General features: G+C 40.8%; 4 protein-coding genes across 5 annotated transcripts; 2 read left to right on the top strand and 2 right to left on the bottom strand.

Annotated features, from left to right (window-relative positions):
• Positions 1–1,450: 1,450 nt before the first annotated feature.
• dynll1 (dynein, light chain, LC8-type 1) lies at positions 1,451–3,571 on the top strand. Its single transcript, XM_076098905.1, has 3 exons — positions 1,451–1,582; positions 2,313–2,451; positions 3,190–3,571. The coding sequence occupies exons 2-3, from the start codon at positions 2,320–2,322 to the stop codon at positions 3,325–3,327; spliced, it is 270 nt and encodes an 89-aa protein (XP_075955020.1). The 5' UTR covers positions 1,451–1,582; positions 2,313–2,319; the 3' UTR covers positions 3,328–3,571.
• Positions 3,572–4,039: 468 nt separating this feature from the next.
• On the bottom strand, positions 4,040–7,172 carry rpl6 (ribosomal protein L6). The gene is made up of 6 exons (XM_076098903.1): positions 6,274–7,172; positions 6,077–6,175; positions 5,764–5,907; positions 4,635–4,683; positions 4,338–4,522; positions 4,040–4,223 (listed from the first exon to the last, which is right to left on the bottom strand). Exons 1-6 carry the CDS (start codon positions 6,418–6,420, stop codon positions 4,071–4,073), a joined length of 777 nt encoding a protein of 258 aa, XP_075955018.1. The 5' UTR covers positions 6,421–7,172; the 3' UTR covers positions 4,040–4,070.
• Positions 7,173–8,312: 1,140 nt separating this feature from the next.
• On the bottom strand, positions 8,313–13,711 carry acaa2 (acetyl-CoA acyltransferase 2). Its single transcript, XM_076098812.1, has 10 exons — positions 13,559–13,711; positions 12,022–12,188; positions 11,778–11,906; positions 11,481–11,597; positions 11,189–11,336; positions 10,903–11,078; positions 9,850–9,979; positions 9,656–9,726; positions 8,742–8,896; positions 8,313–8,611 (listed from the first exon to the last, which is right to left on the bottom strand). The coding sequence occupies exons 1-10, from the start codon at positions 13,572–13,574 to the stop codon at positions 8,530–8,532; spliced, it is 1,191 nt and encodes a 396-aa protein (XP_075954927.1). The 5' UTR covers positions 13,575–13,711; the 3' UTR covers positions 8,313–8,529.
• A 228-nt stretch (positions 13,712–13,939) lies between these two features.
• mrpl40 (mitochondrial ribosomal protein L40) lies at positions 13,940–16,089 on the top strand. 2 transcript variants are annotated; one of them, XM_076098816.1, is made up of 5 exons: positions 13,940–14,096; positions 14,226–14,309; positions 14,835–14,990; positions 15,409–15,490; positions 15,614–16,089. In XM_076098816.1, the coding sequence occupies exons 1-5, from the start codon at positions 14,035–14,037 to the stop codon at positions 15,839–15,841; spliced, it is 612 nt and encodes a 203-aa protein (XP_075954931.1). In that variant the 5' UTR covers positions 13,940–14,034; the 3' UTR covers positions 15,842–16,089. The 2 variants fall into 2 exon arrangements, with proteins under 2 accessions (XP_075954931.1, XP_075954930.1); XM_076098815.1 differs by having other exon boundaries at positions 13,948–14,096; positions 14,208–14,309.
• The last annotated feature ends 272 nt before the right edge of the window (positions 16,090–16,361 follow it).

Raw genomic sequence — 16,361 nt, forward strand, 5'->3', positions numbered from 1 at the left:
TTTCAACATCCTACACTTTGAGCTCATTTGACTTTTTCGACATGGTGGGAAAATTAGAGACCCCGGGCTTTGGTATTTATACGATACATTTCACTCTGTAACAAATTCAGCTTGTAACCTGAGACCCGACCGTGATCCCTCAAAAGAGACATTTGGTAATTTTTTGGTTGGATTTGTTATGTACAACAATAAATCATCGGCATATAATGAGACTTTGTGCCGCCCTCCCACAGGACCCCGTCTCTGCCATTTAAGGAGCGCAGGGCAATAGCCAATGATTTGATAACAAGCACAAATAGTTAAGGGTAGAGGAGACAACCTGATCTCGTCCTTTGTTGTAAGGGGAAGTATGTTGATGTGAAGGAAGAGCTCTGGACCAAAGCAAAATGAGAGACATATAATAGCTTAACCCTATGAGGATGAATTTTTCCCCAAATCCACACTTTTGGAGAGCAGAGAAAGTCCCACTAGACCTGGTCAAAGGCCTTCAGTGTCTAGCAAGAGAAGAACTTCTGGAGGTTGACAGATCTGGTTAGAGGAATACATTAGTTTATTCTGTCGGCAAAGATTGGAAAATAAAAATCAATTTTTAATAAAGCCTGTTTAATCTGGCGAAATTATAGTAAGAAGAACCTTTTCCAGACAGGAAGCAAATATTTTAGCTAATCATTTTGTATTAACACTCTAAAGACTGATGGGTAGGCTACTATGACTTTTTTATGCACTTTTTTATGACACACACTATGACATTCTTTAGGAAAAACGTATGGCATACTAGACTTTTTATACAACATTTTTATGACATACTTTACAGTGACTTCTTTCTGTGAAAAGTATGCTATATCTGTTAATATTAATATTTTTAAAAATACTTTAACCTTTATTACTTTTTTATAACATGGTAGTATATTATAACTTTTTTAAGGACATTTTTATGGAACGCTATACTATACTTTTTATGACCTACCATATTATGAAATAACCCATTAATTATACACCTTAGGTATAAGTTATATATTATATGAGAAACGTTCCCAGTTTGAAATACGCTGGTATGTCATTTATAACTTTTCGCAACAAAGTAATTTAATGTTAGGTCGACCTGCGTTTCCATTTACTTTATTTCCATTTTTTTTTTATTTAAAGGATAATTCATAAATAAAATAATTAAAAATAAAGTTAGTATGCTCAATGTGTGCAAAATACAACAATATGAAATAAATCCACTCCATATCCTGCCACGGTCTATTGCCAATGACTCATGGAACATAGTAGGCATGGACGACCTCGCTCATAACTTGCCCGTAGCAAGTTATTTACAGGGGTCGCCCCGGCAACAATCGTGTCGCAAGGCACGATGGTCTGAAATAAAACCCGGGCAGAAACACCCGAAAGAGAGACCTGCACGATCCAATGACAGTGCCCTGTGCAATAATACCGGCCAATCGGAACACGTCGAGGCAGCAGCTCTCAGCCCAACACACCCACACTACTTTTGTGTCAACCACTTCGCGGGAGTTGTCACTACAGGAGCGGTCGTCTATTTAAAGCTAGACAAACACTATAAACGGAAGACTAGAAGGTAAATGGAAGAATTTGGCATGTAGAAAGTTGTATGGTGGTTCATTTATTCAGTTGTAAGCGTCGTTGAACTGGTATCATCCGTGCTTACTGTTAGACGGTGTTTTTCCTTCCGCGGGATGAATGTGCTGCTAGTAATCGAGCTTTTTAACGTTAGCTCACATTCCGAATATGCATGTGACGATGTTTCACCCCGTGATACCTTGACTCGGATATTGTTATTGTTGAATCATTTTCACGGCAAACGCTACATTATAAGTATGAAGATGTGGTGTTTGTTTTGGTCCTCCTGCGTGTTAAAGCGAGGCTGGCTCTATCGCCGCTCTCTAGCCTCAGGCAGTTGTAAAATGTGCTTTTCTTTCGCAGCTTCATGAGTCAAAGGAGTCTAAACCTCGGGTAATATGGAGACGATCATCTCAAATGTCTTGTATCCATAGAAACTACGCAGAGCGCGCATCCACCGAGTTCTCCGCTGATGGAAGTTGTTATGCAACACTTGTAGAAACGGCCAGTTCACACATTATGTGTCAGTTATTATGTAATGACAACATCGTCACCAATTAACCGTTTATTTATTTATTATCGAGCCTGTAACGCTATGTGCTCCAAACGGTTTCGTGTTGGTCAATCGATGACTGTTGGGATGCTCAGGGGCCAGAGTCTAGTGTGTGCGCGCGCGCGCCAATGCGTCCGTGAAGATGATAATCCTCCGGTGTGTTTTGGTTTCCCAGGGCAACCATGTCTGACAAAAAAGCAGTGATCAAGAACGCCGACATGTCGGAGGACATGCAGCAGGACGCCGTGGAGTGCGCCACGCAGGCCCTGGAGAAGTACAACATCGAGAAAGACATCGCTGCATACATCAAAAAGGTAAAACCGCTGCTGACGCATCCCCCTTCACTCCAACCGACCGACTGAAATCTAGTATTTTCTTTAATAAAATGAGCAGCAACCAGTGATGTGAGGCTATGTTGCGCGCACTGACCAACCACAGTGTGCATAATTGATGTTGAACACCCAGCCTGCTATTGGTAAACGTTTCCACTCTTGACTGGGACAACAAGCAACAATTGTTAAAGTTTCTATAATTGCAATATGATCTTAACTTTTTTTTCTTTCAATTATTTTCAGGGTAAAATACTGTAGCTTATCAAGCAAATGTATTTTATTTATTTAAATCTAACAAAACGAATGAGCTACCATTTTAGAATTATCACGGACTTCTCCCAATAAATCATCCAGCTCAAGTTAGGGCTGCATAGTAAAAATATGTATTTCTACTCGGTAACATTGAGTGATAAAGTATTTTGGGTTTGCTCAATAGTGACATATAGTATTTAGTCTCAACTTGGAAGAGTAATACATGCATGTTCTGAGGTGAAACTAGTATAGTATACCGATACCTTCTCTGAGCTACAATTTAATATCTGCAGAAAACAGTTTCGCTTGTTAGTTAAGATGTAGCATTTAAATCAATAGAAAGGAGTCTGTTTTAGCTCTTGCTTGGTGATCATTAAGCAACGTGTTCTCATCTTTTCTTCACACCTCCCAGCATGTCGGCTCATAAGTGTTTGACGAACACAATTGTGTATTCCCCCCCCCCCGCAGGAGTTTGACAAGAAATACAACCCGACCTGGCACTGCATCGTTGGGAGGAACTTTGGCAGCTACGTGACCCATGAGACCAAGCATTTCATTTACTTCTACTTGGGTCAGGTGGCCATTCTGCTGTTTAAGTCTGGCTGAGGGAAGGCATTTCCTCCACACCAGCTGACCATAATACAGTACTGACTGATTCGACAAAGGCACTTATCATTCCTTGGCAAGGGGCCGCTGCCTTTTTCTGTGCTGCTTTCTACTTTGTTCTGTTTTTGAGGATAAAAACGTGGCCATGTTAAAGAGATGAAACACTTGTATTTATTTTTGTGTTGTTACATTAGACATGTCATTTTTTTAATTAAAGCGTAGCTGTTAAGCTGTCTTGGTCCAATGTCTGGTGATGTCATTTAATTGCACTGCTTCATTAAACATTTAACCAGGACCAGATACTAGTCATGTTTTGATATGTATAGATTACTTTATGGTAAATATTTGCAGACATTTTGTCTGGAAAGCCAAATATAGGGTAGAAAACCTCTGGCACATCAGGGGTCTTACACTGTTAAATCAATATTAGTCACTTTATCATGCAGGCAGCTCCTGTGAGCTGTTTCAGAACAGCACAAACCTTCAAGACCCACTTCAGAATATCAGTTAGTTGCCAAGAATAATTTCACCTGCATGACACCATAAACCCTGATGACGGTAAATTCACACATTCAAAGTGCCATTTGTTTCAGTTAAAATACTTTATATAATGCATTTTAATCTGTTGCAGGATGGCTGCAATTTAAATGCTAGGACACCTTTAAGCTATCTATAGGCACTGTAATTTGCACAAACGAGGCAGGAGAGGGTATTATATGGTGGTTCTCTTTATTACAACACATTTAGAAAACCAACTTGTGTGGGAAGACACCATTAGACAGGCAGAAGGAAGAGCGCAGGTACCCTTTGAGTTGAGGTACTTTCTTGATGAGGGGCAGGAGCTGAGCGTCAACAGCCTTCTGGTCCTCCTTCCTCTGCTCTGTCAGCTGATACTTCTGCAGACCGAGACGAGGAGAAAACCAATGAGTCATGCATCATAAATGTCATTAAAAATGGTATTAGTATTATCATTACTATTGGTATTTAAGACAATATTCAAGTTAGTTCACCTCCTTCTCTGTATCAAAGATCTCCCCCTCCTGGTGACGGGGTCTCCTCAGCTTCTTCTTCTTGAAGTAGGCGTCGTTCAGAGTTTTGGAGATCTTCATGCCAGAGATGTCGACTTTGGTGTTGGTAGCAATGGAAAACTTCTGGTGAGCCCTACGCAGGGGTACTCTGTTCAAAGCAAGAGGGCCTACAAGTATGCAAAAAATAAAACCATTAGAGCTGGAGTAAAGTAAATGGCCATATTGCTGTGCTACAGTTACTATCTAACAATCTAAACCACCAAGAACAGTCATCCTTACCAGTGACAAGCAGGAGACCACTTGAGAGCTGCTTCAGGAACACCACGCGCTATAGAACAAAAACAAGTTCACTTTAGTATGAAGCTCTTTTATTGAGGGCTTGCTCACTAATGACCTCATAATCACGTGTGCCAATTTAATATCTGCAATCCACTTTGATGCCAAGCTATAGACAGAAAAATACATCTACTTGACACTTAATTCACCAGGAGCGCTCTCTGCCTTTCAGATTCACAGCTGAAACATTATTTAGGTCAGCTACTGCTCAAAGTGTGTGTGGGCACACTAGCATGCCTCCATAACTTATCCATGTAGCGTTAGTGTGGGAGAGAGGGACAATGTCTGTGGTACCGAGGGTGTGATTATAAAGATGTGTCACACACGCTAGAAAATATATTTTTTCATGTAGAATAAAGATGCACCATTTTTTTCCTTTTTAAAAGGGGGCACAATAGCCTTCGATACGGTGTGTTCTAGGAGTCTCTTGAACGCTGAACTGCCACCATGTAGCTCATTAAAAAAAGTCAAGTCCACCTCTATTACAATTAGCCAGAATACAGCCAGTGTGTGTTAGCAACGGTGTACAGTGAAGTGTCACATGATTAGATTAAATGCCGAGGTGGCATTTCTCTCAATCCGTTGTGTTTTTAACCTCAACAACAGATTTTAAAGGATGACACCTGCATCTCACAATATAAATGTACTTATCCAAAATAGTTTTTTGCCATTGTGGGCGACTACACCGAGGTCCTTTTGTTTACATATGGTTCACAGATTCCATATTTGTAGATCATAATTACTAATACTTATCCTCAATAATCTGTCAAACTAATTTTGTGAAACATAAAGTTAAACATTCTCCTCTTTTAGTCCTAGAAGCAAACTCAAAAGATAAATAAAACCTAACATTGGACTCTAATCGTATCCTGTGTGACACGATGGCTGCTCCATCATACAAGGGCTATTACATATTCACCTGTTGATCTTATCCAAAGAACTAGAAGCATTGTGTTGCAGGTACATTTTGCCCATTATACTTTTGTACGTTTTACAACCTGTGTCGGGCCATTTCAGCTAATCCTTAAGAACATGGAAACTATTGTCGAGATGTGCTAGAAATTGTTCTCACCTTTCCACGGTGGCGCCCAGTGAGCAGAATGAGGACCGTTCCTGGGGTGATGGAGCTGCGCAGCTTCCTCTTGTGCTGGCAGAAGGGTTTCTTTCCGTGGCTCTTCAGTTTACGGGGGACATCCTCTGTGGGGTAGTAGCGAGGCTACAGCAGGAGCACACGAAAATACATGTTAGCATTTTAAATCCAGTACGCTATTGCTTTATCAGCTCGTATGACAAGTTGTAATGGGATGTGGACTGACTCACTGTCCCTGAAATAAAAACTCTGCACGCCATTTGTGCTCACAATAATTTGAATAGGAAATAATTACCATCTTGCGCAGTTTGACCACACGAGTGCCTCCATTCTTGTCTCCTCCAACTGTCTTGACAACAGTCGCCTGAGGCTTCGTCCTAACCTTTTTCTCCATCTGAAACAAGAGCATATTATTATCAATACTAGATAAAGAAAGTGTGACATGTATTCTTTTATTAATCATTTTGTTGGCCGTCACAGATCTGCTCTCACCTTGGTCTCAGTGATCTTTGACTTCCTCTTGTACATGGCCCTGCGGGCATACATAACTGACCGGGAGTAACGGCCGATACCCCGGGCCAGAACCGGGTTCCGGCTCCCGTGCTTCTTCCTGGGAGCTTTCTTGTCGCCCTCTGCCATCTGACAGAGAAAAGTATAACAGGTTAGTACACAAACTGCTGCAATATTGCGTGTAACAATGTCAAAGGGTTTTATTTGAAATAATTCACATTTAATAACATTATTCCAGCTCTGGTTGGATAGTACATTGTATGCTGTAGTTCAATGGTTCTGGTATCACGTAGAGACAACTAGCTTTTACATTTAATACTACTACAGCCGTTATGGAAATAGTGTTCCTAATTGACAATACATTACTTTACATGGAAAGAGTAAGATAACATAACCGGGTTAACGTCAAACGACTACGTTATTAAGTCAAATGCGTTTGATTGAGTGCTCAACCCCACAGCCATCGCCAATGCACAACAAGCATGAGATGTAACGTTCGCGAGCAATTAGCAACATTGCACAGACGGGTCGCCTTACTGGTTCACAAACCACTTAGTTTTCTCAAAGTTACAATTTAACTTTAATGTTCTAAGAGAACGTAATATGCGAGGAATTGTGCGGCTTAACAGCACCGCATCTAACGACAACACGTTTAGCTTTATAAGCTAGCTAGCTAGCGTTACAGCACGAAGGCTAGCCGGCGGCCTAGGACTGCAGATACACCAAACTATTCATTATCACAGAAACACCACGGACAAATCGCCGCCATAACGATGGATAACGTATCCTCTTGATACAAGGATTCCTTTCCTGGTGTTTTGAGACGAATATTTTTATTCTATAACGCAGATGAACACAGATTTTATTCGACCAGAAACATGAAGGCCAGCCTGTCTTACCTTTGCTACGGAAAAAAGAACGACATCCGGGGATGTGACGTATATATTGACGCTGCACGATGACGTTTACGTAATTGCGTCGCGTTTCAAGGATGTGTTGGTCCTTGTAGTCCTGCACATATTTCCCCTTAATTCTCATTGTAAATTTGAAATAAAATCAACATTGAAATTGTTTTCAACAAATAACATTATTACATATTTTTCTAGTTAGATTTCAGTTGCTTTAGTAAACACATTTATCTCTATATAGTATTGGTTTGTCTGCTGATACAAACAATAAAACAATTAATGCTTGCATAGAGCTTCTAAATAAATAAAAAACATAAGTAAAGGACAACAAACAATGTAACGTCGTACTTTTCTTAAATCCTTAAACATTCTCAGTGACAGCAAAGGATAACATATTTTCCCAGATCAAGTCAAACACATCAAATCCAGACTTTTGTCAACTTTTAAAAAATGTTTTAAGGGAGTGGTTACTAATTGATGGTGGTTACCACTAATTGAGAAGATGAATATCTCGTATCATTCAGTACATTCAGTTCCCCTTTCTCTATAGTGATATGTTATCAGTTTTCCTAACACCATTTTGAGCATATATAACAACAATCAAAGGTAACTACTTTTGTAAAGATTATTATATTTAGAATAACACTAAAATAAGAACAAGTAGTGTCTGTTTGTTAAATCCTAATCTTAAAATTCCCTCCTAATCTAGAAAAAAATAGCATTGGTTGCCACCATGGGCTGATCATGAAAACTTCAAAAGCACACTTTTTTGCAAATGTTATTTATTGCGATTCTTTGACGCAGATTTACAAAATCAGTTTTTGCTGGAGCCATCACAGGTCAGACACATGTTCTGGAAATAATGATCCCTGTTAATGGAGTGATAGAGAAGATTGTAAAGAAAAACATGAGAGTTCAGAGTCCCTTTCTAACTCTACTATAATGTAACACAAACTCTTATCTATGAGTTAATAATATGCTACACATGTTAATGTAACCAAGAACCTAGCTCTGTGTCTCGGGCACATACACAAACAGTCTCTTGCCCTCTCGGGCATCGAGCACAGAAATGTGCAGTAGCTCTTTATCTTCACAGGGCTTCCAACGCAATAATGGACTGAAACATTTATTACACTTTTTTTGTACAATTACATTGAAAGAAGTAAAAGTAAGCAGCAAAAAATTAATGTTGAGTCATCTTTTTGTACTAGGGAAAAACAGACCAGCATTTGACATTTCATGTGTATGTGAAAGGGTTTTTCAAAAAATCTCAACGGTGAGGCAAGACATTCTTCAGCAGTACTTCTTCTGATACGGGCAGCTTCTTGGGTCAGTACTTTTCGAGGATGATGGCGATACCCTGACCACCCCCGATGCAGGCAGAGCCAACAGCGTACCTGCCTCCTCGTCGCCTGTCAAAAACAAAGATCATAATTAAAGCTACTTAATATGCAGACATATCACCTGATACTAATAACCACATATTTTGGGCGAACGCCGCAACTGTACACAACAACTCTAATTACTAAAAGACAAAATTACCTGAGCTCATGAACCAGGTGGGCAGTGATACGTGCTCCAGAAGCACCGAGAGGATGACCGATGGCAATAGCTCCACCGTTAACGTTGCTTTTCGCTGGATCCAGTCCAAGAGCCTTAGCGACAGCCAGATACTGAGGGGCAAACGCTTCGTTGACCTGTGCAAAGCAAATTACATCAGTGACACAACAACTAGAAAAGTGCACTTAGCAGTGGCTGAGTTGCGGCGAGGTACAGCAATATGTGTAGTAGTAGTTCTGTTAGCAGTTAGCCAAACACACAGTATAAAACAATAAAAGTCAGCAGCAGAGCAGCGGTCCCAATACCCAGCAGTTAGTGCATGATAGATATAGTACACCTGTAAGCTGTTAGCCAAATACACACTGCAAACTGTGTCTTTGGTCACTGAGTATTGGCTGGAGGTTGGTGATGCACTCAGTGAGTGAGGAGTCAGCAGTCAGTCAATAGCAGGAATAAACAGGCAATGAAAGGTGTTTTGAGAAACTGTGACTAACCACAACCAAGAGAGGTCCTTGAACATGCAGCCATAACTGTGCACCCAAAATATTTTGCCGTTTGCAGCAGCAGAGTGCGAGATTAGCCGTGGACAGACACAGGGGTGGACACACGCACGTGCACGCATGACCTCCCAGGCGGAGATAATAGTATATCAGTCTCAGGGGACATTTCACTTTTACTTCTGATACTTTAAGTATATTTTGCTGATAATACTTGTGTACTTTTATATCAGTACATTTCTAAATGCAGGACATGTAATGGAATGTGTTTTAGACTGCGTATTGGTGTTTCTACTTAAGTCTGGACTTAGGTCTGAGTACTTCTTCCAACACTGATGAAATGTATGACACAATCTGATGGAGAAAGTCACAATGATTAGTGTTTCACTGATAACAAACCTCCACAAGATCCATGTCGTTGAGAGTCAGACCGGCTTTTTTAAGAGCTTCTGTGATTGCTGGAACGGGACCTAAGATGTTTAAAAGACACCAGAGAAATTCTTTCTTTAAAATAACCAAATACCACAACAGTCATTCATTCCTTTTAGTTCAAAGGGATTAAATTACATCTCCAAAACAGTGGTGTCCCTTACCAATTCCCATAATGCTCGGGTCACAGCCTGAAACATGATAGGACACAATTCTGGCCAGAGGAGTGAGCTTGTGTTCACTCAGCGCATCTTCACTTGCAATCACCACAGCAGCAGCACCATCAGATATACCCTGGAGATTAAAGGAGAGAGGGGTAGATTTAGTAATAGTCAGTTACTTCCCACCATGGTGGCAGACAGTAACAATAGTTGCATGATTTGTTTTACTGTAAATCAAACTGTGGAACTCTAAAGGAAACTGACACAAGTCATAAGTCCTTTTAAAAACTAAATTAAATTTATTTTAAATGAAGTAAAACAGACCACAAAACAGAAACGGACCACCTCAGATCCTGAAGTTAAGACAGCACTGTTGGATTATAGTTGTGGACCGGGCCAGAGGGGCCAGTGCCTCGAGGTCTCAGACTGCCAAGGGGCCTCTAAGCCTCAGGCCGCGCAATCTGAACTCCAGGGCCCTCAGTGTGCACAGTGCAAGCTGCCCAAGAGACCCCTGGGTGATTATAGCGCGAGTTAACCACTAGGGCCCCCCAGACCCCTTAGCGCTTTCAGTGTGAGAGCCCCCAGGCCCCTTGGTGTTTAAAAAGTGAACTACTAGAGGCCCTCGGGCTTCAAGCGTGACTTCCATCTCGCTTTTTGGGTGCGACTTTTTTACCATGCCATTCATATCCATACAACAAATGTGTTTATGATTACATTGTTTACTAAAGCACACAATTGTTTACAAGAGCACAAAGTTCTTCAAAGATCTATCCCAATCATTTTGCGCTCAAAGTGCACCAGATTGATGCATTTAATCGTTCTTCCGGGGGAGCATGCCCCTGAGCCCCCACTTTGGGGTCCGAGGTCCACCCACCACAGTATTGCTAAATCCTGTAGGAAACACTGCTCCCTAAATTCCCAGGCTCACTCTCAGCCAGGCTGTTTAGTTAAGCTTGAGCAAAGATAACGGAACGAGTAAGAATTATATTTAAAGTTTAAAAACTCGGAGGACATGTGCCCGTAACACACACATGTGGCTGTAAGGCGTGAACTCACCGAAGCGTTGGCAGCGGTAACAGTCCCTCCCTTCTTGAAGACAGTAGGCATTTTGGCCAACTGTTCCATAGTGGTCTGTGGACGAGGGTGTTCATCATGGGTCATGGACACCTTGCCTTTCCTAGCTTTCACATCAATGGGAGCAATTTCCGCTGTATAGTAACCAGCCTCGTGAGCTGTGAATAGAACAGGTACGATTTAACTATTAAGAATGAGTTAACTTCTTAACGAGGTGATCAGATTGTGAATATTTCGAAAAGATATCAAAGAACGAAACCCGTCTTACCTGCCTTCCACCGTTGTTGTGTCTGGTATGCATAGTTATCAACTTCTTCTCGTGTGATCTGGTATTTCTCTGCCAGGTTTTCTGCTGTGATGCCCATTGGGATTTTGATGTGCAGGTCAGTCAGGCCCGCCCACAGGGTGTCCTCTAGCTGTCAGGAAGACGAGGAAAGTTTTTTTTAATCTTTGCAGCAAAAGCTTCTGGAGTTTAAAAACAAGCGGTCTTAGCGTCTCATGTACATTTGTGTCAAGTGTTTGGGGATTAGAGAGCAGAGAAAAATCAACAAGAAGCCAACCTTGAGATCGAGTCCAAACTTTGTACCAAATCGTATGTTGCGAACAGCGTACGGGGCCTGACTCATACTCTCTGAGCCTCCGCACAGGACCACCTCGGACTCCCTGAGGCAAATCTCCTACAAGCACACAAGGTAACAGACCAAAGATGAGACACATTATGTGCAATTGATATATTGTGCTCTTACTAATGCATGTACTTTTACACATATACATTAGTGTCCATAGTGCATAATATTATGATTCATTCTACATTTGTATTTCTCCCAGAATGTTTTTGTTCTCGGTGGAGTGCTTACTTGAGCACCATTGATGATGGACTGAAAACCAGATCCACACAGTCTGTTCACAGTGAGAGCGGGCACTGGGATCGGAACACCACACCTCAGACCCACATGACGAGCAATGTAGGGTGCATCAGCTGAGCTCTGAAATTAGGGGGGTAGATGAAACTAAACAGCATCAATACACTCGTCAAGATTTTCACGTGATTGTAGTAGTGATCTATTAATTGTAGCTGTGGATCTGTTAGATTTTGGGTACCTGCATGACATTTCCCATGATGACACTGTTTACAAGTTCTGGAGCCACGCCCCCTGCTGCGAGGGCGGCTTTGGCTGCATGCTCAGCCAAGTCTGTTGCACTGTGATCCTTCAGCACACCACCATAGGTGCCAAACGGAGTGCGCTTGGCAGCTACAACAAATACACCTGCAGAGATAAAACCAAACAGAGTTTGACTTTAAAGCACCCACCACTGAGCCACAGCCAGGGTCACGGGGTCAGGACGTACTGGGCGGTGCACACTGCAGAGATGGTTGACACAGCCAGTGCACTGAGATGCAGAAGATGAAGATGCAGTATTATAGGGAAAATAACATCAGATGGATAAAGTTGGACTGGAGGGACAAGAGGAGTACGTAACTACATCTAGAACAGTGAAACTGGAACTTCTTTATAAGAAACATACTGTATATTAAACAAAGGGTTTAAATCTTCTGCAACTTGCTTCATGTGCAAATCCTCAGAAAAAGAAAATAAGTAATTAAAATGTCCTATTATTATTATATACAAGTATGTGTTTGCATTCAATCCTTTCATAAAACCCAAGTCACTAGGTATTATGAGTATGATGGTTATCTTGAAATACTGTGTTGATATGCCTTCTCGTGTTTAATCAGACATTGAACTGTTGACTCAGGACATGATACATGTCCTGAGTCAACAGCTGACTCGTGCTGGAGGGGTGTGTTTAGTGTTGTGAAAGTTGTACAGTTGTATTTGCACAAGTAACTATATTAAAGTTTAGAAGTACTTGTATTTTACTTGAGTTTTTCCCTTTTAAGTTACTTAACACTTCCACTCCACTAAATGTCAGAGGTTAATATTGTACTTTTTACTTCACTACATTTATCTGAGATCTGTTGTTACAACTAGTTACTCAAAAATACGTTGTTGTTTTTTAATTTTTACATTAAAAACCTGTATTCAGACTAGCTCTAGATTCAACTACCCTGAAGTGGTTAGTGTGGTGCAAGTTGCCACGCCTGCCACGCAGCTGCTTACACGGTAGTGACACAATATTTTTAATCCAATACCGTATTTGTAACGATAATGTAATGCCTTACCAAAGTTAATGTCAATTAATTTTAAATAATAAAATGCAGACAATTCTAAGTGGAATACATCTTAACTAATATTCACTTTCATAGGTCGCTCTGTAAATAGTTTTACTTCTCCTTTCCTTCCCTCCATCACTGGAGGTAATTAAGTGAGATTAATATTATTATTTTTCCAGTGGATCGAAAGGTAACTGTGGACAAACTATCGACAAGCTGATAATGATCTTGACACCATCTTGTCACCTTTCACCTATTTCACAGTGACGTTGTGATTTGAAAAACATATCTACTGACATATAATTACATAAAATCAACTTTCAGAGATAACTTCATTAATTTTAGGTCACTAGTAATCCTACACTGAGACACAAATAGGAGAAATTAAGCCCCAACATTAACCATTTCAAAGGTCCACCTGCTTTTTTTCGCCTCCCGCTGAACTGAAACAAGCTTGTTTACCTCTGAGGAGCGCCATGATGCAGAATTATCAAAACACCACTGTCAGGATCAAACTCTTCCACTGATGTCTTCTTGTTTCACTGTGCTCTGGATGAGTCCGTGGTGAATGAGGAAAAAAAACGCGACCTTTCCTCTAAATACTTCAGCCGCCAATTTTCCACTCGTCCAGTAAGATTCGACAAAAATGTTACATATATATATATTCAAACTACGACAATATTAAACTGTTAAAAAACAGTAACGTCTTGCATCATTTTATAATTGGTTTTATTTACAAAGTATTCTGTATTTAATGCATTTTATGTAATTATTTGCACAAACAAAATACACGAAAGTGCGCCCGTGAAATTGTGAGCGTGACAGCTCGACAACGTCATCTTCTCGCGCCACGTCTGGCTATCGTTCGAGCAAGGGGACAGCACAACATCCTTGGGGGACAGGCGAAGCAAGGGTGTTTAAAGTGAAACAGTGGAGAGATGTCTGCTGCTTTATCGCGCTGTCTCTGCAGGGTGTTGTCCCGACAGACCGCTCCGTCAAGGTGAGTGTTTGCGGTATGACCGGTTAACAATGTAGGTACGAGCTACCTAGTGCTAACATAGCTAAGGTTATTCAGTAGAGAAATGCTGCTAATCACTTCTGTGGTTGACAGTCGCTCGTCGTTTTACAGCTTCCTGTTGGGAGAACATCATCATGCTGTACAGAGTCCCTGGTTCGCACCAGTGAGGACACTGAAGACATCTGCTCCACTGAGGTATGAGCAAAAGTCCCGGTTTGTCTGCATGTCAATTGTTTTTTGTTTGTTTGATGAATTGCTAATTTGTTGGGAACATGCATTACTTAAACCCACTTTCAATGGAGACAGATCCTACATTTAATTGATCATCTCTTTTTTAAAAATCAATTAATGCTCAAAACTGTCAACCTCAAGTTTCCAGAATCCAAAGGGACGTCTTGATGTCATAACTGTCATTTATGATGATATAAAATGGAGAAAAGCAAATAAAGCGATGCAGTCTTTACATTTGAGGCTGGAACCAGAGAATGGCAGTGTTGCCTCATAATGACCCAAACAGCTGACAATCAAAATAATTCGCAATTTACGCTCAAGTCAACACTGAAAACTACTTGATATGACGGCATTTGTTTCTGTTTAGATCACTATGAAAATCCCAGACAATGTCATGTTTCATGTCACGGTATCAATATGTTTCCCAGATTTAATTTAAAATATATATTGCGGTTTATTATGCTCACAGAGCTGTGCTTTGTGTTTAAGAGCGGAGCCCAAGAAGAAGAAAAAAGTGGACCCAAGAAGGGAGCAGATGTTGAAGGAGAGGATGAGAAAAAAGCTGAAGAAGCTGGAGAAGGTCGCGCCTGAGTTTATCCCCATAGAGGACCTCATCACTCCGGCCAAATGCTTGGATGAAACAAGGTACAGCTCATTTCTGTTCTCCAAAGATTCAGTTGACATCAGAGTTCAAAACACTCTTGAGTTTTAATGTGTAAAAATCAGTTTATTTGGGGCAGGCTGAAGATAGCTAAAAGTTTTACATTTTTGTTGATCACCTCTAGGATATAGGGGTTTAGGGATGGATGTGACATAAATTACACCACAACTGTTGTTGAACAAGATCATATTGTCGGTTCCAAACAGCAAATTAACTACACAAAGTCCTCTAGCATTAAGGCTAGCAGGCATTAAAACAACATTTTATGGACACATTTGCTGTTTATGTATCATTCGTCCTCCTTTTTATTTGACTTACTGTACCTTTTTGTTCTTTCCTTGCTATTTAGTGCTCACTGACTTTAAAGTGCTGTAAATTGATGTTTCTTATTCTCGTACAAAGGGAACGCTCTGCACCCAGGCTGTCATTTGAAGAAAGCGAGGGTCGCGCCCTGCTGCTGAAGGAGTGGTGTCGATACAAACAGGTCACCACTTAACCGATAACACTTCCATCGCCTAAGCTTTTATGGAAAAATCTTGCCTCTGACCTCCATCATGCGCACTAAGTGGGCTATATTTGATGTGCTCTTCTGTCTTTGCTCTTGCAGGAGCAGCACATGGCTGAAGTGCAGGCTGTTGAGCTTTCTCTAGAAGCACAGAGGGAGGCGCTGGAGGAGCTGAAGTTGGAGTCTGAGGAGCTGTACCAGGCGGCGCTGAAGCCAGACCCCCTTCTGTTTCCCTTCACTCACGACGGTCCTGTCTACACACCGCCGAAGAGCAAATATGAAGCTCCAGATGGGAAATACAACAACATTACTAAAGTTTACACACAGTGATGGACAAGGGAGGGCTGTGGGTGCAGCCTGTGTGTATTTAGTGTCCTTGTTTTTACATGATTTATTAAGCCAACATGCTGCCTTCATGTGAATGTTGTTGTTTTTTCCTTTCTTGAATTGGTCACCTCAGTTGATTCATGTCTATCAAATGCAACAGCATGCATGGTTTTCTTTTTCCTCCACATTAAAGTCTCTGTATAAAACATAATGGAAGAAACAGGAAATAAAACCACTTTTTATTGATCAAATTTGTTCAAAAATATTTTTAAGCCTCTCGTGTAATTTTAGGAAAAACTATCACAGAAATGAGACAGAAAACTGCTCTGAGTTGAAGCTGTAAAGCTGAATTTTGTTATATTATTGCATTTATAATACATTAATCACAGAAGTATCTACAGCACAAACTGAAGAGACTACGGTGCTTCTGGGAAATGTTGACAGGCTTACTGTGGCCAACTCCTGTTTAATGCCTTCAAAAGTGTTTTCTAGTGCAGCAGTAATTATTAATCTCAGCCTTATG

Source organism: Anarhichas minor, unplaced genomic scaffold (assembly GCF_050575085.1).
Source record: "Anarhichas minor isolate MPS153535 unplaced genomic scaffold, ASM5057508v1 ptg000025l, whole genome shotgun sequence".
NCBI lineage: Eukaryota > Metazoa > Chordata > Actinopteri > Perciformes > Anarhichadidae > Anarhichas > Anarhichas minor.

Excerpts from the sequence above, each read along its gene's own strand:
- dynll1 (XM_076098905.1), top strand. The coding sequence starts at position 2,320 with ATGTCTGACAAAAAAGCAGTGATCAAGAACGCCGACATGTCGGAGGAC. Across the intron at positions 2,452-3,189 it reads TCGCTGCATACATCAAAAAG|GAGTTTGACAAGAAATACAA; the intron begins GTAAAACCGCTG and ends CCCCCCCCGCAG.
- acaa2 (XM_076098812.1), bottom strand. Across the intron at positions 11,598-11,777 it reads CCATCATCAATGGTGCTCAA|GAGATTTGCCTCAGGGAGTC; the intron begins GTAAGCACTCCA and ends GTGTGCTTGTAG. Across the intron at positions 9,727-9,849 it reads CCCGAGCATTATGGGAATTG|GTCCCGTTCCAGCAATCACA; the intron begins GTAAGGGACACC and ends TAAACATCTTAG.
- rpl6 (XM_076098903.1), bottom strand. The coding sequence starts at position 6,420 with ATGGCAGAGGGCGACAAGAAAGCTCCCAGGAAGAAGCACGGGAGCCGG. Across the intron at positions 5,908-6,076 it reads TGGTCAAACTGCGCAAGATG|CCTCGCTACTACCCCACAGA; the intron begins GTAATTATTTCC and ends CTCCTGCTGTAG. Across the intron at positions 4,523-4,634 it reads TGGTCTCCTGCTTGTCACTG|GCCCTCTTGCTTTGAACAGA; the intron begins GTAAGGATGACT and ends GCATACTTGTAG.
- mrpl40 (XM_076098815.1), top strand. The coding sequence starts at position 14,035 with ATGTCTGCTGCTTTATCGCGCTGTCTCTGCAGGGTGTTGTCCCGACAG. Across the intron at positions 14,991-15,408 it reads AAATGCTTGGATGAAACAAG|GGAACGCTCTGCACCCAGGC; the intron begins GTACAGCTCATT and ends TCTCGTACAAAG. Across the intron at positions 15,491-15,613 it reads AGTGGTGTCGATACAAACAG|GAGCAGCACATGGCTGAAGT; the intron begins GTCACCACTTAA and ends TTGCTCTTGCAG.